The sequence below is a fragment of the Antennarius striatus genome, chromosome 21, assembly GCF_040054535.1.
Source record: "Antennarius striatus isolate MH-2024 chromosome 21, ASM4005453v1, whole genome shotgun sequence".
In the NCBI taxonomy this organism is placed as follows: Eukaryota; Metazoa; Chordata; class Actinopteri; order Lophiiformes; family Antennariidae; genus Antennarius; species Antennarius striatus.
The window spans coordinates 17952501-17975000 of record NC_090796.1 but is presented as its reverse complement, the minus strand read 5'-3'; the positions used below and the strand labels follow the sequence as shown (position 1 = coordinate 17975000).

Here is a 22500-nt window from a genome sequence, read left to right as displayed (position 1 = left end):
CCTCCCCTCCTCCTCTCCTCCTCTCCTTCCCTCCTCCTCTCCTCCTCTCCTTCCCTCCTCCTCCTCCCCTCCTCCTCCCCTCCTCCTCCTCCTCCTCCTCTCCTCCCCTCCTCCTCTCATCCCCCTCCTCCTCCTCCTCCTCTCCTCCCCTCCTCCTCCTCCTCCTCTCCCCCTCCTCCTCCTCCTCCTCTCCTCCCCCTCCTCTTCTCCTCCTCCTCCCCTCCTCCTGATGGAGGTGTAAATCTCCCTGAGGGTGTGAGTGTGTTCTGTGGTGAGCAGGAACACCCGTCACACACTCTCCTCTATTACTGCTCATATTTACGAGCAGGAAATTAGGACGCATCGCAATTTATCTCCAGGAAGAATGGGTCACACACACACACTGTGAGAACACACACACACACTGACACACACACCGACACACACACTGACACACACACTGACACACACACTGACACACACTGCTGTGGAGTTAATCTGCTCTATGAGGTAGAAAATGTAGTCGTGGTGTGACGAGGAATTACACTGACAGTAATGTACTGCCAGGAGGTGTGTGTGTGTGTGTGTGTGTGTGTGTGTGTGTGTGTGTGTGTGTGTGTGTGTGTGTGTGTGTGTGTGTGTGTGTGTGTGTGTGTGTGTGTGTGTGTGTGTGTGTGATTTACACACTGAGAGCAGCTCTGACTGTTAATCTGATCCGAGTCATTTCCACTCTGTGTGTTAACGTTCATCTTTACTTTAAATCAGCTGCCATCTTTAAACATTAAACCTTTTTATTCTATTAACTCCACAGCAGAGCAGCTCCACAGCCTGAAGTAGAAATACACTATATACTGAATATATATATATATATATATATATATATATATATATATATATATATACTGTATGTATATATACATACACACACACACACACACACAATATATACTGTATATATACACTATGTACTGTATGTATGCACACTATATACTGTATACATTGTATGTACACTATTATATACACTATATACACACTTCTTCTTCTCCTCCTTTCAGCTTTTCCCTTCAGGGTCTCCACAGCCAATCAGTGTCCTCCATCTCACCCTGTCTTCTCATCCTCTTCTCTCACACCAACTACCTTCATGTCCTCTTTCACTACATCCATAAACCTCCTCTCTGGTCTTCCTCTAGGCCTCCTGCCTGGCAGTTCAGAACTCAGCATCCTTCTACCAATATATTCACTATCTCTCCTCTGGACATGTCCAAACCATCTCAGTCTGGCCTCTCTGACTTTATCTCCACAACCTACTGGACCTACCTACGTATACACTGTGTACATACACTGTACTATACACTGTGTACATACACTGTACTATACACTGTGTACATACACTGTACTATACACTGTGTACATACACTGTACACTATATTCAGTGCACCCTCGTGCATTCACTCATCAACACTAGTGACTTCACCTCATCTTTTTTAGTAGACAGTCATGTGACACCGTACTCTCATCCTATTGGCTGAAGTCTGTCAGAAACACAGAGAGAAGGGGTTCATGTCAGGATGGGGGGGTTCAGGAGCGTCTACGTCACCCTAAATAATAAGGTGTGTGTGTGTGTGTGTGTGTGTGTGTGTGTGTGTTACTGTGTGTGTGTGTGTGTGTGTGTTCAGTGTGTGTGTGTGTGTGTTACTGTGTGTGTGTGTGTTACTGTGTGTGTGTGTGTGTGTTCATTGTGTGTGTGTGTGTGTGTGTGTTACTGTGTGTGTGTGTGTGTTCAGTGTGTGTGTGTGTGTGTGTGTTACTGTGTGTGTGTGTGTGTGTGTTCAGTGTGTGTGTGTGTGTGTTACTGTGTGTGTGTGTGTGTTACTGTGTGTGTGTGTGTGTGTGTGTGTGTGTGTGTGTGTGTGTGTGTGTGTGTGTGTTACTGTGTGTGTGTGTGTGTGTGTGTGTGTGTTACTGTGTGTGTGTGTTCAGTGTCAGCACTTTGTCCTTCTGTAGACTCATTAGAGACGAGCAGCAAGGAATGCTGGGTAATCAATATAGCCCCCGGGGGACTGAACCCGTGTCTGTCTGTCTCTCTGACCTGTCTCTCTGACCTGTCTCTCTGACCTGTCTCTCTGACCTGTCTGTCTCTCTGACCTGTCTCTCTGACCTGTCTCTCTGACCTGTCTGTCTCTCAGGTTCTTCCTGAAGTTCTTCCTGAAGTGTAACCAGAACTGTCTGAAGAACGCAGGGAACCCCCGAGACATGAGGAGGTTCCAGGTACGACTCCACCCACCTGTTCCCAGCATGCACTGCAGCAAGGCACCCGCGGCCTATTGCTCTGCAGGTCTGAGGGTTTGTTTGTATGTTTGTTTGTCCTCCGTCAGCGACCGGGGGGGTTCAATAACCCTCTTCCCTCCTTCACTCCTTCACCACTCCCTCCCTCCCTCCCTCCCTTCCTCCCTCCCTCCCTCCCTCCCTTCCTCCCTCCCTCCCTCCCTCCCTCCCTCCCTTCCTCCCTCCCTTCCTCCCTCCCTCCCTCCCTCCCTCCCTCCCTCCCTCCCTTCCTTCCTTCCTCCCTCCCTCCCCCCCCTCCTTCCTCCCTCCCTTCCTCCCTCCCTCCCTCCCTCCCTCCCTCCCTCCCTCCCTCCCTCCCTCCCTTCCTCCCTCCCTCCCTTCCTTCCTCCCTCCCTCCCTCCCTCCCTCCCTTCCTCCCTCCCTCCCTTCCTTCCTCCCTCCCTCCCCCCCCTCCTTCCTCCCTCCCTCCCTCCCTTCCTCCTTCCCCCCCCTCCTTCCCTCCCCTCCTCCCTTCCTCCCTCCCCCCCTCCCTCCCTCCCTCCCTCCCTCCCTCGCTCCCTCCCTTCAGAGGAAGAGTTCATTGAGTTTTTTATGTTTGTCTCCACCCAATTTCATCTCCACGGTCTCCATGGTAACGAGTTGTGACTCTTTGATGAGCATTTGACCAATGATTGTTATCAGAGTGAGAGGCCACGCCCACCACGTTTGATTCAGGTGGACTGTGTTAACGACCAGCATGTCAATAAAGGTTTTTACTAACCAGTGGAGATCAGACATGGGGGGGAAGTCACCAGCTCATTGTCGCCGTGGCGACACCAGGTTGAAGGATGTGCTGGTTAGTCACCTTGGCGACAGAGGGGATGACCTTCTGCTCTGTCGCCATGGATCAGCAACAACAGCCTCGCCACGGCAACCAGCCACCGATGATGGATGAGCACCGCTGGGGGGGCTGTCAGCGTCCAGAGGGATGCCGTGACATCACATGGGGGCGGGGCTACATCTGAGGCCCCTTCAGCTGTCAGAAGGAAATGTTCTAGTCAGAGGTGACCCCCCCCACTGATACCCCCCACCAATCCCCCTCCCCCACTAACCCCCGCTCTGAACCCCCCCACTGTCCTCAGGGTCAGGGATCAGGGTTTGGGCCGGATGACCCCCCCTCCGGTCCAGGCCGCGTCACATCAGTGAGAGATTCCCCCCCGGTGCATGCTGGGTAACGCTGTGTGTGTTCCAGGCGGTGGTGCCCCGGTGCATGCTGGGTAACGCTGTGTGTGTTCCAGGCGGTGGTGCCCCGGTGCATGCTGGGTAACGCTGTGTGTGTTCCAGGTGGTGGTGTCTACGACCGTCAGCGTAGACGGTCACGTTCTCTCCGTGTCTGACAACATGTTCGTCCACAACAACTCCAAACACGGCCGGCGTGCCCGCAGGATGGACCCCTCTGAAGGTAGGCCGCTCTGGCCCCGCCCCCAGGGGCCACTGGAGGGCAAGGGGCCACTAGGTCTAATAGGTCTAGTAGAGTCCAGTAGGTCTAGTAGGTCTAGTAGATCTAGTAGGGTCCAGTAGGTCCACTAAGGTCCAGTAGGTCTAATAGGCCTAGTAGGGTCCAGTAGGTCTACTAGGTTCCAGTAGGTCTAGTAGGGTCCAGTAGGTCCACAAGGGTCCAGTAGGTCCACTAGAGTCCAGTAGGTCTAGTATGGTCCAGTAGGTCCACTAGGGTCCAGTAGGTCTAGTAGGGTCCAGTAGGTCCACTAGGGTCCAGTAGGTCTAGTAGAGTCCAGTAGGTCCACAAGGGTCCAGTAGGTCTAGTATGGTCCAGTAGGTCCACTAGGGTCTAGTAGGTCTAGTAGAGTCCAGAAGGTCTAGTAGGTCTAGTAGATCTAGTAGGGTCCAGTAGGTCCACTAAGGTCCAGTAGGTCTAATAGGCCTAGTAGGGTCCAGTAGGTCTACTAGGTTCCAGTAGGTCTAGTAGGGTCCAGTAGGTCCACAAGGGTCCAGTAGGTCCACTAGAGTCCAGTAGGTCTAGTATGGTCCAGTAGGTCCACTAGGGTCCAGTAGGTCTAGTAGGGTCCAGTAGGTCCACTAGGGTCCAGTAGGTCTAGTAGGGTCCAGTAGGTCCACAAGGGTCCAGTAGGTCTAGTATGGTCCAGTAGGTCCACTAGGGTCTAGTAGGTCTAGTAGAGTCCAGTAGGTCTAGTAGGTCTAGTAGATCTAGTAGGGTCCAGTAGGTCCACTAAGGTCCAGTAGGTCTAATAGGCCTAGTAGGGTCCAGTAGGTCTACTAGGTTCCAGTAGGTCTAGTAGGGTCCAGTAGGTCCACAAGGGTCCAGTAGGTCCACTAGAGTCCAGTAGGTCTAGTATGGTCCAGTAGGTCCACTAGGGTCCAGTAGGTCCACTAGGGTCCAGTAGGTCTACTAGGGTCCAGTAGGTTTAGTAGGGTCCAGTAGGTCCACAAGGGTCCAGTAGGTCTAGTATGGTCCAGTAGGTCCACTAGGGTCCAGTAGGTCTAGTAGAGTCCAGTAGGTCTAGTAGGTCTAGTAGATCTAGTAGGGTCCAGTAGGTCCACTAAGGTCCAGTAGGTCTAATAGGCCTAGTAGGGTCCAGTAGGTCTACTAGGGTCCAGTAGGTCTAGTAGGGTCCAGTAGGTCCACAAGGGTCCAGTAGGTCCACTAGAGTCCAGTAGGTCTAGTATGGTCCAGTAGGTCCACTAGGGTCCAGTAGGTCTAGTAGGGTCCAGTAGGTCCACTAGGGTCCAGTAGGTCTAGTAGAGTCCAGTAGGTCCACAAGGGTCCAGTAGGTCTAGTATGGTCCAGTAGGTCCACTAGGGTCCAGTAGGTCTAGTAGAGTCCAGTAGGTCTAGTAGGTCTAGTAGATCTAGTAGGGTCCAGTAGGTCCACTAAGGTCCAGTAGGTCTAATAGGCCTAGTAGGGTCCAGTAGGTCTACTAGGGTCCAGTAGGTCTAGTAGGGTCAAGTAGGTCCACAAGGGTCCAGTAGGTCCACTAGAGTCCAGTAAGTCTAGTATGGTCCAGTAGGTCCACTAGGGTCCAGTAGGTCTAGTAGGGTCCAGTAGGTCCACTAGGGTCCAGTAGGTCTAGTAGAGTCCAGTAGGTCTACTAGGGTCCAGTAGGTCTAGTAGGGTCCAGTAGGTCCACAAGGGTCCAGTAGGTCCACTAGAGTCCAGTAGGTCTAGTATGGTCCACTAGGGTCCAGTAGGTCTAGTAGAGTCCAGTAGGTCTAGTAGGTCTAGTAGATCTAGTATGGTCCACTAGGGTCCAGTAGGTCTAGTAGAGTCCAGTAGGTCTAGTAGGTCTAGTAGATCTAGTAGGGTCCAGTAGGTCCACTAAGGTCCAGTAGGTCTAATAGGCCTGGTAGGGTCCAGTAGGTCCAGTAGGTCTAGTAGGGTCCGGCCTAAGGTCTGCTCAACTGCAGCCCCTGAACCGCCAGTGAGTGTTGGGGGGGCAGGTGGTGTGGCTAGTCAGGTGTCAGAACAGAACCCCCCAGTGGCACGTGGATGGAAGACCAGACCCCCCATCCCCAGAGAGGACGGCGCCTCTCAGCGGGCCGTTCAACCTCTTTAATTGCCCCCTAATTAAACTGGGTAACCATGGGAACCCCCCCCACCAGAGCCACAGGTCCCGTGGATTTGAGCCCCGCCCTCTTCTCACCGCTCTGCTGTCCACCACAAAAACAGTCTGTTGACGACCTCACACCGGACCGGAACCGGGTCCACAACCAGAACCTGAACCAGGATCACAACCAGAACTGGGTCCAGAACCAGGCTCAGGACCAGGACCCTGAGGAACCCCACAGATCCTCATCCTGATACAATCCTCTATCAAAGCGACCAATCAGATGGACCCTATCTGGTGATGATTATGATGATGATGTCTGCCTGCCTGTCTGTCTCTCTGCCTGTCTGTCTGTCGTCCAGCAGCCACCCCCTGCATTAAGGCCATCAGCCCCAGTGAGGGCTGGACCACGGGGGGGGCGACCGTCATCCTGATTGGAGATAACTTCTTTGACGGGCTGCAGGTAGTGTTTGGCACCATGCTGGTGTGGAGCGAGGTAACTGATCACCGATCAATATGGTCCACCTGCTCTGTGGAGGTGGCATCATGACCTGACAGGCCCTCCTGTCCCTCCAGCTGATCACCCCCCACGCCATCCGGGTCCAGACGCCCCCCCGGCACATCCCAGGGGTTGTTGAGGTCACGCTGTCCTACAAGTCCAAGCAGTTCTGTAAAGGAGCCCCGGGACGCTTCGTCTACACAGGTAGGACTGTTTCACTGTGTGAACCTGGACTGTTTCACTGTGTGAACCTGGACTGTTTCACTATGTGAACCTGGACTGTTTCACTGTGTGAACCTGGACTGTTTCACTATGTGAACCTGGACTGTTTCACTGTGTGAACCTGGACTGTTTCACTATGTGAACCTGGACTGTTTCACTGTGTGAACCTGGACTGTTTCACTGTGTGAACCTGGACTGTTTCACTGTGTGAACCTGGACTGTTTCACTATGTGAACCTGGACTGTTTCACTGTGTGAACCTGGACTGTTTCACTGTGTGAACCTGGACTGTTTCACTGTGTGAACCTGGACTGTTTCACTGTGTGAACCTGGACTGTTTCACTGTGTGAACCTGGACTGTTTCACTGTGTGAACCTGGACTGTTTCACTGTGTGAACCTGGACTGTTTCACTGTGTGAACCTGGACTGTTTCACAATGTGTGAACCTGGACTGTTTCACTGCGTGAACCTGGACTGTTTCAGGTGTGAACCTGGACTGTTTCACTATGTGAACCTGGACTGTTTCACTGTGTGAACCTGGACTGTTTCACTATGTGAACCTGGACTGTTTCACTATGTGAACCTGGACTGTTTCACTGTGTGAACCTGGACTGTTTCAGGTGTGAACCTGGACTGTTTCACTATGTGAACCTGGACTGTTTCACTATGTGAACCTGGACTGTTTCACTGTGTGAACCTGGACTGTTTCAGGTGTGAACCTGGACTGTTTCAGGTGTGAACCTGGACTGTTTCACTATGTGAACCTGGACTGTTTCACTGTGTGAACCTGGACTGTTTCACTATGTGAACCTGGACTGTTTCACTATGTGAACCTGGACTGTTTCACTGTGTGAACCTGGACTGTTTCAGGTGTGAACCTGGACTGTTTCACTATGTGAACCTGGACTGTTTCACTATGTGAACCTGGACTGTTTCACTGTGTGAATCTGGACTGTTTCAGGTGTGAACCTGGACTGTTTCACTATGTGAACCTGGACTGTTTCAGGTGTGAACCTGGACTGTTTCACTATGTGAACCTGGACTGTTTCACTGTGTGAACCTGGACTGTTTCACTGTGTGAACCTGGACTGTTTCACTGTGTGAACCTGGACTGTTTCACTGTGTGAACCTGGACTGTTTCACTGTGTGAACCTGGACTGTTTCACTGTGTGAACCTGGACTGTTTCACTATGTGAACCTGGACTGTTTCACTATGTGAACCTGGACTGTTTCACTGTGTGAACCTGGACTGTTTCACTATGTGAACCTGGACTGTTTCACTGTGTGAACCTGGACTGTTTCACTGTGTGAACCTGGACTGTTTCACTATGTGAACCTGGACTGTTTCACTATGTGAACCTGGACTGTTTCACTGCGTGAACCTGGACTGTTTCACTGTGTGAACCTGGACTGTTTCACTGTGTGAACCTGGACTGTTTCACTATGTGAACCTGGACTGTTTCACTGTGTGAACCTGGACTGTTTCACTGCGTGAACCTGGACTGTTTCACTGCGTGAACCTGGACTGTTTCACTGTGTGAACCTGGACTGTTTCACTGTGTGAACCTGGACTGTTTCACAATGTGTGAACCTGGACTGTTTCACTGTGTGAACCTGGACTGTTTCACTATGTGAACCTGGACTGTTTCACTGTGTGAACCTGGACTGTTTCACTGTGTGAACCTGGACTGTTTCACTGCGTGAACCTGGACTGTTTCACTGTGTGAACCTGGACTGTTTCACTGCGTGAACCTGGACTGTTTCACTGCGTGAACCTGGACTGTTTCACTGCGTGAACCTGGACTGTTTCACTGCGTGAACCTGGACTGTTTCACTGTGTGAACCTGGACTGTTTCACTGCGTGAACCTGGACTGTTTCACTGTGTGAACCTGGACTGTTTCACTGTGTGAACCTGGACTGTTTCACAATGTGTGAACCTGGACTGTTTCACTGTGTGAACCTGGACTGTTTCAGGTGTGAACCTGGACTGTTTCATCAGTCATGTGACTTTCAGGCTCACACCTCTCGTCCTGTCCAGCTCCAACCTGCAGCGTATCAGTCCCAGCATGCTTTGCTTGGTGTCTGTGAACCGACAGGAGAGGGTGTGATCCCCGCCTGCTGTTCAGGCCTTGGCTCGTTGCTGACATCACAGCTGACATCACAGCTGACATCACAGCTGACATCACAGTTGCTCTGGTGATTGATCGATGCTACAGACTGCTGTCTCTGATCAGTGTCATGTCAAATCAATAGCAGCTGATCACAACCTCATCAATGACAGTCAAACAATGTGCTGGCTAACATCATCCAGTTCTCCGCAGGCCCCTCCCCTCACAGTTTTAACCAATCAGAGAGAGACTCCCATGAAGTTCCTGACACTCACGCCGATCAATGATCCTCTTTATCAATAACACGCTGTCACATTTAAAACATAACAATCAGTTCAATTACTGTCAGTCGATGAATAAACAAATAACTGATTCAATCAATTAATAAACAATAAATAACTGATTCAATCAATTAATAAACGATTCACAAACATCAACAAAATCTTTCATCGTACGTTAATCCTGGATTGATTATTAAAGGAAGTTCAAAGGAATCAATAATGATAAATAATTATAAAGTGACACTAGTAATATTAATGATAACAGTAATGATTATTGGGTTGTGATGGTGATGAGGGAGTGTGTGAACTGATCCTTTAGCCCAAAGACACTGAAGATCAATTGAAGTTTGATCAGAACAGATTCTGAACACACAGGTGATAACAAACAGTCAACAACACAAGGTCACACACTGATAACACAGACGTCTGAGCTGCACCGGTCACGCCTGGTGAGCCTTCAAGGACTGAACACACACACACACACACACACACACACACACACACACACACACACACACACACACACACACACACACACACACACACACACACACACACACAGAGTTTGTGATGTATAGGAAAGTCAGTCTAAAGCTTGTTAAACGGAGCTCAACCAAGACGGGATTATGATTCATGCACTTCACACACACACACACACACACACACACACACACACACACACACACACACACACACGCTCTGATTTGTGGCCTCCTGGCTGGTTTCAAGTAGAGGGGGGCGGGGCGTTAGGGGCGTGTCAGAGCAGCAGCCAATCACAAATCAATACTCCCCGATCAGACGACCTGTTTGGGTTCTCATCTGCGTGTTTGTGATGAAGGTGAGAAAGCTGTTCACCCTCCTCTTCCTCTACTCGTCGTGTTCTAGTGGAACCAGAGCGACTGGCTGGAGGCGGGACTAGTGGATCCAGTACCATATTTGGTACTGAAGCTCCTGTCAATTATGACCATGTGAAAGAGGAAGAGTGTCTGCATCTGCTCGTGTGATTGGACGGTTTGTGATGATGTCATTGACGGCTGAATGATGTCACTGCTCTCCCTTAGCGCTGAACGAGCCCACCATCGACTACGGCTTCCAGAGGTTACAGAAGGTCATACCCCGTCACCCCGGAGACCCCGAGAGACTGCCCAAGGTACGCACACTACTAGTCCACTAGTCTACCAGTCCACTTGACCACCACTAGTCTACCGGTCCACTAGTCCACCACTAGTCTACCGGTCCACTAGTCCACCACTAGTCTACCAGTTCACTAGTCCACCACTAGTCTACCAGTTCATTAGTCCACCACTAGTCTACCAGTTCAATAGTCCACCACTAGTCTACCAGTTCATTAGTCCACCACTAGTCTACCAGTTCACTAGTCCACCACTAGTCTACCAGTTCATTAGTCCACCACTAGTCTACTGGTCCACTAGTCCACCACTAGTCTACCAGTTCACTAGTCCACCACTAGTCTACCAGTTCATTAGTCCACCACTAGTCTACCAGTTCACTAGTCCACCACTAGTCTACCAGTTCACTAGTCCACCACTAGTCTACCAGTTCATTAGTCCACCACTAGTCTACCAGTTCATTAGTCCACCACTAGTCTACCAGTTCACTAGTCCACCACTAGTCTACCAGTTCATTAGTCCACCACTAGTCTACCAGTTCACTAGTCCACCACTAGTCTACCAGTTCATTAGTCCACCACTAGTCTACCGGTCCACTAGTCCACCACTAGTCTACCAGTTCACTAGTCCACCACTAGTCTACCAGTTCATTAGTCCACCACTAGTCTACCAGTTCACTTGACCACCACTAGTCTACCGGTCCACTAGTCCACCACTAGTCTACCGGTCCACTAGTCCACCACTAGTCTACCAGTTCATTAGTCCACCACTAGTCTACCAGTTCACTAGTCCACCACTAGTCTACCAGTTCATTAGTCCACCACTAGTCTACCAGTTCACTAGTCCACCACTAGTCTACCAGTTCATTAGTCCACCACTAGTCTACCAGTTCACTTGACCACCACTAGTCTGCCGGTCCACTAGTCCACCACTAGTCTACCGGTCCACTAGTCCACCACTAGTCTACCAGTTCATTAGTCCACCACTAGTCTACCAGTTCACTAGTCCACCACTAGTCTACCAGTTCATTAGTCCACCACTAGTCTACCAGTTCACTAGTCCACCACTAGTCTACCAGTTCATTAGTCCACCACTAGTCTACCGGTCCACTAGTCCACCACTAGTCTACCAGTTCACTAGTCCACCACTAGTCTACCAGTCCACTAGTCCACCACTAGTCTACCAGTTCATTAGTCCACCACTAGTCTACCAGTCCACTTGACCACCACTAGTCTACCGGTCCACTAGTCCACCACTAGTCTACCGGTCCACTAGTCCACCACTAGTCTACCAGTTCATTAGTCCACCACTAGTCTACCAGTCCACTAGTCCACCACTAGTCTACCAGTCCACTAGTCCACCACTAGTCTACCAGTCCACTAGTCCACCACTAGTCCACCACTAGTCTACCAGTTCATTAGTCCACCACTAGTCTACCAGTTCATTAGTCCACCACTAGTCTACCAGTCCACTAGTCCACCACTAGTCTACCAGTTCATTAGTCCACCACTAGTCTACCAGTCCACTAGTCCACCACTAGTCTACCGGTCCACTAGCCCACCACTAGTCTACCAGTTCATTAGTCCACCACTAGTCTACCAGTACACTAGTCCACCACTAGTCTACCGGTCCACTAGTCCACCACTAGTCTACCAGTTCATTAGTCCACCACTAGTCTACCGGTCCACTAGTCCACCACTAGTCTACCAGTTCATTAGTCCACCACTAGTCTACCATTCCACTAGTCCACCACTAGTCTACCAGTCCACTAGTCCACCACTAGTCTACCAGTTCACTAGTCCACCACTAGTCTACCAGTCCACTAGTCCACCACTAGTCTACCAGTTCATTAGTCCACCACTAGTCTACCATTCCACTAGTCCACCACTAGTCTACCAGTCCACTAGTCCACCACTAGTCTACCAGTTCATTAGTCCACCACTAGTCTACCAGTTCATTAGTCCACCACTAGTCTACCGGTCCACTAGTCCACCACTAGTCTACCAGTTCATTAGTCCACCACTAGTCTACCAGTTCATTAGTCCACCACTAGTCTACCAGTCCACTTGACCACCACTAGTCTACCGGTCCACTAGTGCACCACTAGTCTACCGGTCCACTAGTCTACCAGTTCATTAGTCCACCACTAATCTACCAGTTCATTAGTCCACCACTAGTCTACCAGTCCACTAGTCCACCACTAGTCTACCAGTTCATTAGTCCACCACTAGTCTACCAGTCCACTAGTCCACCACTAGTCTACCGGTCCACTAGTCCACCACTAGTCTACCAGTTCATTAGTCCACCACTAGTCTACCAGTCCACTAGTCCACCACTAGTCTACCGGTCCACTAGTCCACCACTAGTCTACCGGTCCACTAGTCCACCACTAGTCTACCAGTTCATTAGTCCACCACTAGTCTACCAGTCCACTTGACCACCACTAGTCTACCGGTCCACTAGTCCACCACTAGTCTACCGGTCCACTAGTCCACCACTAGTCTACCAGTTCATTAGTCCACCACTAGTCTACCAGTCCACTAGTCCACCACTAGTCTACCAGTCCACTAGTCCACCACTAGTCTACCAGTCCACTAGTCCACCACTAGTCCACCACTAGTCTACCAGTTCATTAGTCCACCACTAGTCTACCAGTTCATTAGTCCACCACTAGTCTACCAGTCCACTAGTCCACCACTAGTCTACCAGTTCATTAGTCCACCACTAGTCTACCAGTCCACTAGTCCACCACTAGTCTACCGGTCCACTAGCCCACCACTAGTCTACCAGTTCATTAGTCCACCACTAGTCTACCAGTACACTAGTCCACCACTAGTCTACCGGTCCACTAGTCCACCACTAGTCTACCAGTTCATTAGTCCACCACTAGTCTACCGGTCCACTAGTCCACCACTAGTCTACCAGTTCATTAGTCCACCACTAGTCTACCATTCCACTAGTCCACCACTAGTCTACCAGTCCACTAGTCCACCACTAGTCTACCAGTTCACTAGTCCACCACTAGTCTACCAGTCCACTAGTCCACCACTAGTCTACCAGTTCATTAGTCCACCACTAGTCTACCATTCCACTAGTCCACCACTAGTCTACCAGTCCACTAGTCCACCACTAGTCTACCAGTTCATTAGTCCACCACTAGTCTACCAGTTCATTAGTCCACCACTAGTCTACCAGTTCACTAGTCCACCACTAGTCTACCAGTTCATTAGTCCACCACTAGTCTACCGGTCCACTAGTCCACCACTAGTCTACCAGTTCATTAGTCCACCACTAGTCTACCAGTTCATTAGTCCACCACTAGTCTACCAGTCCACTTGACCACCACTAGTCTACCGGTCCACTAGTGCACCACTAGTCTACCGGTCCACTAGTCTACCAGTTCATTAGTCCACCACTAATCTACCAGTTCATTAGTCCACCACTAGTCTACCAGTCCACTAGTCCACCACTAGTCTACCAGTTCATTAGTCCACCACTAGTCTACCAGTCCACTAGTCCACCACTAGTCTACCGGTCCACTAGTCCACCACTAGTCTACCAGTTCATTAGTCCACCACTAGTCTACCAGTCCACTAGTCCACCACTAGTCTACCGGTCCACTAGTCCACCACTAGTCTACCAGTTCATTAGTCCACCACTAGTCTACCAGTCCACTTGACCACCACTAGTCTACCGATCCACTAGTCCACCACTAGTTTACCAGTCCACTAGTCCACCACTAGTCTACCAGTTCATTAGTCCACCACTAGTCTACCAGTCCACTAGTCCACCACTAGTCTACCAGTTCACTAGTCCACCACTAGTCTACCGGTCTACTAGTCCACCACTAGTCTACCAGTCTACCAGTCCACTTGTCCACCACTAGTCTACCAGTCCACTTGACCACCACTAGTCTACCAGTCTACCAGTCCACTTGTCCACCACTAGTCTACCAGTCCACTTGTCCACCACTAGTCTACCAGTTCATTAGTCCACCACTAGTCTACCAGTTCACTAGTCCACCACTAGTCTACCGGTCTACTAGTCCACCACTAGTCTACCAGTCCACTTGTCCACCACTAGTCTACCAGTCCACTTGACCACCACTAGTCTACCAGTCCACTTGTCCACCACTAGTCTACCAGTTCACTAGTCCACCACTAGTCCACCACTAGTCTACCAGTTCATTAGTCCACCACTAGTCTACCAGTCTACCAGTCCACTAGTCCACGACTAGTCTACCAGTTCATTAGTCCACCTTTAGTCCACCACTAGTCTACCAGTTCACTAGTCCACCACTAGTCTTCCAGTTCACTAGTCCACCACTAGTCTTCCAGTTCATTAGTCCACCACTAGTCCACCACTAGTCTACAAGTCCACTTGTCCACCACTAGTGTACCGGTCCACTAGTCCACCACTAGTCTACCAGTCCACTAGTCCAACACTAGTCCACCACTAGTCTACCAGTTCACTAGTCCACCACTAGTCTTCCAGTTCACTAGTCCACCACTAGTCTACCAGTCCACTAGTCCACCACTAGTCTAGCAGTTCATTAGTCCACCACTAGTCCACCACTAGTCTACCAGTTCACTAGTCCACCACTAGTCTTCCAGTTCACTAGTCCACCACTAGTCTTCCAGTTCATTAGTCCACCACTATTCCACCACTAGTCTACCAGTCCACTAGTCCAACACTAGTCCACCACTAGTCTAGCAGTTCACTAGTCCACCACTAGTCTACCAGTTCACTAGTCCACCACTAGTCTTCCAGTTCATTAGTCCACCACTATTCCACCACTAGTCTACCAGTCCACTAGTCCAACACTAGTCCACCACTAGTCTAGCAGTTCATTAGTCCACCACTAGTCCACCACTAGTCTACCAGTTCACTAGTCCACCACTAGTCTACCAGCCCCCTAGTCCACCACTAGTCTACCAGTTCACTAGTCCACCACTAGTCCACTACTAGTCCACTAGTCCACTACTAGTCCACTAGTCTACTACTAGTCCACTACTAGTCCACCAGTCCACCAGTCTCTTGAGGGATTGTGGGTAAGGGGGGCGGGGTTTCTTGGGTCCTGGTGTGAAAGGCTCTGATGGTAATCAGGTTGAATGTCTGAACACGTCTGGTGAAAAATTCCTCAACACACAGGTTCACACATTTTACATGTAAACGTTTAACCGGTGAAGAGACATGTGAAGGACGGCTGCTTGTTGCCCCGCCCCCTCCTGTGTGGCTGCTCAAACCGACCAATCACAGAGTGGCGCCAGCAAAGCCTGTTTGAAACTTGGGTGTTAAAGTTGTTTCTATGTAAATGAAAAGACATAGCATTTATCACTGTGAACACACACACACACACACACACACACACACACACACACACACACACACACACACACACACACACACACACACACACACACACACACACACACACACACACACATTCCAACAGGACACACTATTAAATTTGACTCATGCACATACTGGAGATGATTGAATGAAAGGTAAACTACTCTGTGTGTGTGTGTGTGTGTGTGTGTGTGTGTGTGTGTGTGTGTGTGTGTGTGTGTGTGTGTGTGTGTGTGTGTGTGTGGTGTGTGGGTGTGTGTGTGTGTGTGTGCATGTTTTAAGCCGATTCGCAAACAGGGAGGTTGAAACAGTCAAATCAGGTAATCAGCGAGTGCAGCCATGTGGTAAGAAAGGTGATTGGCACACACACACACACACACACACACACACACACACACACACACACACACACACACACACACACACACACACACACACACACACACGGTTATCAGTGTTTTCTTATCAGATTTAAAAGAGAAATAACTTCTGTTGTTGTTTTTATGACATCATCATTTCCTGTCTGAATCGTTTGTTCTGATTGGACGCGATCGAAGAGATAAAAGTCAAGAGGATGGATCAGCAGCTCTGGTTTGCACTGGGGGCTGCTGGGGGCCGTTGGACCAGCAGCCCCCAGTTACCCCCCTATTAGCCCCCCAGTAGCCCCCAGCATGAATTATTAACCCTTTACTGTAATTATTCATCGTGTTTATTGAGGCTCTCGTCCTGCTGCTTAACCCTCCGTCTGATGTGTGTGTGTGTGTGTGTGTGTGTGTGTCCTTAAAAGAATAATTGGCTCCCCCCTCAGCGATGACATCCCACCTCCACTCCATCGCTGTGGTAACCTTGTTAATGTGTGGGAGAGAGGTGCTCGTCACCCGGCTGTGAACAATGAAACACTCGTAGTAATAAGGCTTCATTTGTCACTGCAAACTGTGTGTGTGTGTGTGTGTGTGTGTGTGTGTGTGTGTGTGTGTGTGTGTGTGTGTGTGTGTGTGTGTGTGTGTGTGTGTGTGAACAAACGAACAGATAAGAAACAGAGTTGAGTGAATTTAACTCGTGATGGAGGAGAAGAGAATCAGGAGATCCAGAAGGCAGAGGAGAGAAAACGACAGGGGGGGGGGGCAGAGGACTGGCTGATGGAGGAGTGAGGGGGCGGAGTTAATTGGAGAAGTTTGTAATGAAAAGCAGCAGATTAACGAGAGAATGTTTAATTAAGATAAAGACTCAGCAAAGCATCACACAGACACACACACACACACACACACACACACACACACACACACACACACACACACACACACACACACACATTCATTCAAAGCTATTTGTTGAGCTGATCATTGAATAAAGTGGTGCAGCATTAAGAGGCTCAGCGTGTGTGTGTGTGTGTGTGTGTGTGTGTGTGTGTGTGTGTGTGTGTGTGTGTGTGTGTGTGTGTGTGTGTGTGTGTGTGATCAGTGTGCTCACCATGTTCCTGCATCAGGAGTTGATTTAAAAAGCTTTTATTTGTCTCCCCCAGGAGGTTCTCCTGAAGAGGGCAGCTGACCTGGTGGAGGCGCTCTACGGGATGCCCCACAACAACCAGGTGACACACACACACACACACACACACACACACACACACACACACACACACACACACACACACACACACTTGCCGCCCCTCCTCCCCTGCCCCCCCTCCAGGTTTATGAGTCAGAACCTCCTGAAACATTTAACATTCCCCCTACCCCCCGACATGCTCCTCCAGACAGGAGTTAACCCCCCCCAACGACCTTGAACAGAGGTCACAAACCAGCTTCAATCATCACACCGGTCTGTGTTCACACCGATCAATAATCAATAGCACAAGATCAGTGTCACGTGTCAAACAGTTAGACCAGCCAATCAAAAGCAGACACACCTGACGCTCATCTGACCAATCAGAAGGTAGCTCAGGGGTCATCTTTCCATCCTGCATTCAGGTATCGCTCTGAATCCAACCAATCCAGAGCCACTAATCCAGAAGGAACGCCGTAATCCAACCAATCCAGAGCCACTAATCCAGAAGGAACGCCGTAATCCAACCAATCCAGAGCCACTAATCCAGAGTTTACAGGTCAACACATCCAAAAACCTGGAGAAGAATTCACCTGCCAGGACTCTAGGAAATAAAAGACAGGTGCACATAGGAGCAGGAAGTCTAAATGACTGCATTCTAATATGAATTTATTAATATAAACATTCTCTTCTGGTACATAAAGAATGTGGAGTCAACCAGGTCTGAACCAGGTCTGAACCAGGTCTGAACCAGGTCTGAACCAGGTCTGAACCAGGTCTGAACCAGGTCTGAACTTGTCTCCTTTAAATTGAGCCCTTCATCTCGTCTTCCAGGAGATCATCCTGAAGCGAGCCGCCGACATCGCCGAGGCGCTCTACAGTGTCCCCAGGAACCACAACCAGATCCCGTCACTAGGCAACACCGCCTCCCACGGCATGATGGGAGTTAACTCCTTCAGTGGGCAGCTGGCCGTCAACGTCTCCGACACAACACAAGGTAGGACAACGGTCGTCCGACTTCCGTCCGATAGCTCCGCCCCCCAGCGGACGACTTTCATTCAGCTAATGAAGGAATTAAAACTCTGGTTCTTCGTTAACCTTCGTTGTGTTCGTTAATCTTGGGTGGTGAGAATGTTGACGTCTGACCGGTGACCAGTCCAGGCTCAAGTACAAAGAATCAGAACACACAACATTTATATTCATTCTAGTAGGTGTCCACTGAACATGGGCTGATCTGTCTCGTCCTATCAGAAGGTGACAACGCAAGGTGTTTTCCTTATCCACACTTTGTGTGTGAGACGGTTGTTCATGTTCATCTAGCAGCTGGAACGTTATTCAGGGACAGGCTGGCTGCACCACAACATCTGCAGAGGCTCAGCGTGTGTGTGTGTGTGTGTGTGTGTGTGTGTGTGTGTGTGATCTGCAGTCAGAGGACACAACCAGTGAAGTGGTGCTCTAGCATAGTAATATAATAATAATAATCCACCTTTAATTGTCCACACAATGGGGAAATTATGTTTTCCTCTCCAGTTTTGTACATGCATGTATATATATATATATATATATATATATATATATGTGTGTGTTAGTCAGCATACACACACAAACATCGTATACAGGCCCCTGAACACAACACACACTAGGGGCCTGTAGGCATGCAGTTGATGACAACCAGTACAGGGAGGTGGAGGGACGGGTCGCAACTTCGGGGGTGCGCCCCAATGAGCAGCTTGTAGGGGGGACGGCGCCTTGCTCAAGGGCGCCTCGGCAGTGGCTGGGAGGTGAGCTGACACCTCCCACTGTCAGCTCACACTCCCAAGATGTGTGGCTGGAGCGGGAATCGAACCGCCGATGGCTGGGCTGTCTGGTCCCAAGACGTCCGCTCTACCGCCGAGCCACTGCCGCCCCACACCTGTCCATCAATAACCACCAGTGTGGTAGTGTAGCGTGCTAGCTGTCGATCACAGCAGCTAACCACCAGTGTAGTAGTGTAGCGTGCTAGCTGTCGATCACAGCAGCTAACCACCAGTGTAGTAGTGTAGCGTGCTAGCTGTCGATCACAGCAGCTAACCACCAGTGTAGTAGTGTAGCGTGCTAGCTGTCGATCACAGCAGCTAACCACCAGTGTAGTAGTGTAGCGTGCTAGCTGTCGATCACAGCAGCTAACCACCAGTGTGGTAGTGTAGCGTGCTAGCTGTCGATCACAGCAGCTAACCACCAGTGTGGTAGTGTAGCGTGCTAGCTGTCGATCACAGCAGCTAACCACCAGTGTGGTAGTGTAGCGTGCTAGCTGTCGATCACAGCAGCTAACCACCAGTGTGGTAGTGTAGCGTGCTAGCTGTCGATCACAGCAGCTAACCACCAGTGTGGTAGTGTAGCGTGCTAGCTGTCGATCACAGCAGCTAACCACCAGTGTGGTAGTGTAGCGTGCTAGCTGTCGATCACAGCAGCTAACCACCAGTGTAGTAGTGTAGCGTGCTAGCTGTCGATCACAGCAGCTAACCACCAATGTAGTAGTGTAGCGTGCTAGCTGTCGATCACAGCAGCTAACCACCAGTGTAGTAGTGTAGCGTGCTAGCTGTCGATCACAGCAGCTAACCACCAGTGTAGTAGTGTAGCGTGCTAGCTGTCGATCACAGCAGCTAACCACCAGTGTGGTAGTGTAGCGTGCTAGCTGTCGATCACAGCAGCTAACCACCAGTGTGGTAGTGTAGCGTGCTAGCTGTCGATCACAGCAGCTAACCACCAGTGTGGTAGTGTAGCGTGCTAGCTGTCGATCACAGCAGCTAACCACCAGTGTGGTAGTGTAGCGTGCTAGCTGTCGATCACAGCAGCTAACCACCAGTGTGGTAGTGTAGCGTGCTAGCTGTCGATCACAGCAGCTAACCACCAGTGTGGTAGTGTAGCGTGCTAGCTGTCGATCACAGCAGCTAACCACCAGTGTGGTAGTGTAGCGTGCTAGCTGTCGATCACAGCAGCTAACCACCAGTGTGGTAGTGTAGCGTGCTAGCTGTCGATCACAGCAGCTAACCACCAGTGTAGTAGTGTAGCGTGCTAGCTGTCGATCACAGCAGCTAACCACCAGTGTAGTAGTGTAGCGTGCTAGCTGTCGATCACAGCAGCTAACCACCAGTGTAGTAGTGTAGCGTGCTAGCTGTCGATCACAGCAGCTAACCACCAGTGTAGTAGTGTAGCGTGCTAGCTGTCGATCACAGCAGCTAACCACCAGTGTAGTAGTGTAGCGTGCTAGCTGTCGATCACAGCAGCTAACCACCAGTGTAGTAGTGTAGCGTGCTAGCTGTCGATCACCGCAGCTAACCACCAGTGTAGTAGTGTAGCATGCTAGCTGTCGATCACAGCAGCTAACCACCAGTGTAGTAGTGTAGCGTGCTAGCTGTCGATCACAGCAGCTAACCACCAGTGTAGTAGTGTAGCGTGCTAGCTGTCGATCACAGCAGCTAACCACCAGTGTAGTAGTGTAGCGTGCTAGCTGTCGATCACAGCAGCTAACCACCAGTGTAGTAGTGTAGCGTGCTAGCTGTCGATCACAGCAGCTAACCACCAGTGTAGTAGTGTAGCGTGCTAGCTGTCGATCACCGCAGCTAACCACCAGTGTAGTAGTGTAGCGTGCTAGCTGTCGATCACAGCAGCTAACCACCAGTGTGGTAGTGTAGCGTGCTAGCTGCAAAACATTATCCTGGTGTTACTGGTGCTGACCGGTTTTGTCGTCCTCTTCCAGTTGGTTACAATCGTAACACCAGCAGCGTGTCACCACGGGGATATGTGCCAAGCTCCACCCCTCAACAGAATAACTATGGCAACACCATTAGCAACAGCATGAACGGCTACGGCAACACTGGAATGCCAAACCTCGGTGTAGCAACATCGCCCAGTTTCCTGAACGGCTCGTCTGCCAACTCGCCCTACGGCAGTAAGTATCAAGGTAAATACTGCTGCTACTACTGCTAATGCTACTGCTAATGCTATAGCTAATGTTAATGCTAATGCTACTGCTACTGCTAATGCTAATGCTAATGCTACTGCTAATGCTACAGCTAATGTTAATGCTAATGCTACTGCTATAATGCTACTGCTAATGCTACTGCTAATACTACTGTTAATACTACTGGCACTACTGTTAATACTAGTGGTACTATTGTTAATACTACTGGTACTACTGTTAATACTACTGGTACTATTGTTAATACTACTGGTACTACTGTTAATACTACTGGTACTACTGTTAATACTACTGGTACTACTGTTAATACTACTGGTACTATTGTTAATACTACTGGTACTATTGTTAATACTACTGGTACTACTGCTAGTACTGCTATTAATGCTACTGCCAATGCTGCTAATTCTACTGGTGCTACTGTTAATACTACTGCTAATACTACTGCTAATACTACTGCTACTGGTACTACTAGGCATGTGTGGTTACTGGTTAGTGGTTAGTGGTTACTGGTTACTGTGGATGACGATCACACTGGTCGAACTGGTTTTCTGTGTCCCAGTCGTCCCCTCCAGTCCCACCATGGCGGTGTCCAACTGTAACTCCTCCCACGGGGTTTTCTCCTTCTCCGCTGCCGTCAAGCAGAAGAGCGCCTTCGCTCCCGTCGTCCGGCCGACCGCCTCACCTCCCCCCAACTGCCCCAACAGCACCAACGGGCTGCAAGGTGACACGCCCCCTCCTCCTGCTGCTCCTCCTGCTCCTTCTCCTCTTCTCCCCCCCCCCCTCTTCCTCCTCTTCAGATATTCTGACCATCACATCCCTTTCAAAGTAAAAGTACATGAAATTCTTCTACCCTGCTTTGTACTTTAAATTATTTTAGGGAGTAACAATAATACAGTAAATCTCCCCACCCTATGTTTGAATAGGCTCACTCTAAAAAGACTCATGCTTTGAACTCCACCCACTACCTGTCAATCACGACGCCCAACCAATCACGGCACAGCTGCCAGAAGGAATCATGTGACCAACATGGCGTCAGACATCTGTTATGTTAGCAGAAATAAAATGGAGTCCAGGTAACATCACCTGGAGTCAGAACGGTTAACCTCCATGATGAACATGAACAACAGACAGCCAGGCAGCTTGTGTTAACCAGGTGTGTTAAACAGGTGTGTTAACCAGGTGTGTTAAACAGGTGTGTTAACCAGGTGTGTTAAACAGGTGTGTTAACCAGGTGTGTTAAACAGGTGTGTTAACCAGGTGTGTTAAACAGGTGTGTTAACCAGGTGTGTTAAACAGGTGTGTTAAACAGGTGTGTTAAACAGGTGTGTTAAACACGTGTGTTAACCAGGTGTGTTAACCAGGTTGTGTTAAACAGGTGTGTTTACCAGGTTGTGCTAAACAGGTGTGTTAACCAGGTGTGTTAAACAGGTGTGTTAAACAGGTGTGTTAAACAGGTGTGTTAAACAGGTGTGTTAAACACGTGTGTTAACCAGGTGTGTTAACCAGGTTGTGTTAAACAGGTGTGTTTACCAGGTGTGTTAACCAGGTGTGTTAAACACGTGTGTTAAACAGGTTGT

At 49.8% G+C, this 22500-nt stretch overlaps 1 protein-coding gene across 6 annotated transcripts in view; it reads left to right on the top strand.

Moving 5' to 3' along the window:
- The window catches only part of LOC137588671 (transcription factor COE3-like), a 42254-nt gene that overhangs the window by 14332 nt on the left and 5422 nt on the right, over nt 1-22500 (top strand). For 3 of the 6 annotated variants that reach the window (XM_068305870.1, XM_068305872.1, XM_068305871.1), the window contains 9 exons: nt 2166-2247; nt 3589-3706; nt 6191-6324; nt 6405-6531; nt 10000-10088; nt 16943-17008; nt 17797-17959; nt 20702-20905; nt 21483-21644. In XM_068305870.1, coding sequence (XP_068161971.1) covers nt 2166-2247; nt 3589-3706; nt 6191-6324; nt 6405-6531; nt 10000-10088; nt 16943-17008; nt 17797-17959; nt 20702-20905; nt 21483-21644 — 1145 coding nt within the window. The remainder of the gene's footprint in view (nt 1-2165; nt 2248-3588; nt 3707-6190; nt 6325-6404; nt 6532-9999; nt 10089-16942; nt 17009-17796; nt 17960-20701; nt 20906-21482; nt 21645-22500) is intronic. The other 3 variants (XM_068305873.1, XM_068305876.1, XM_068305874.1) reach the window with 3 other exon arrangements.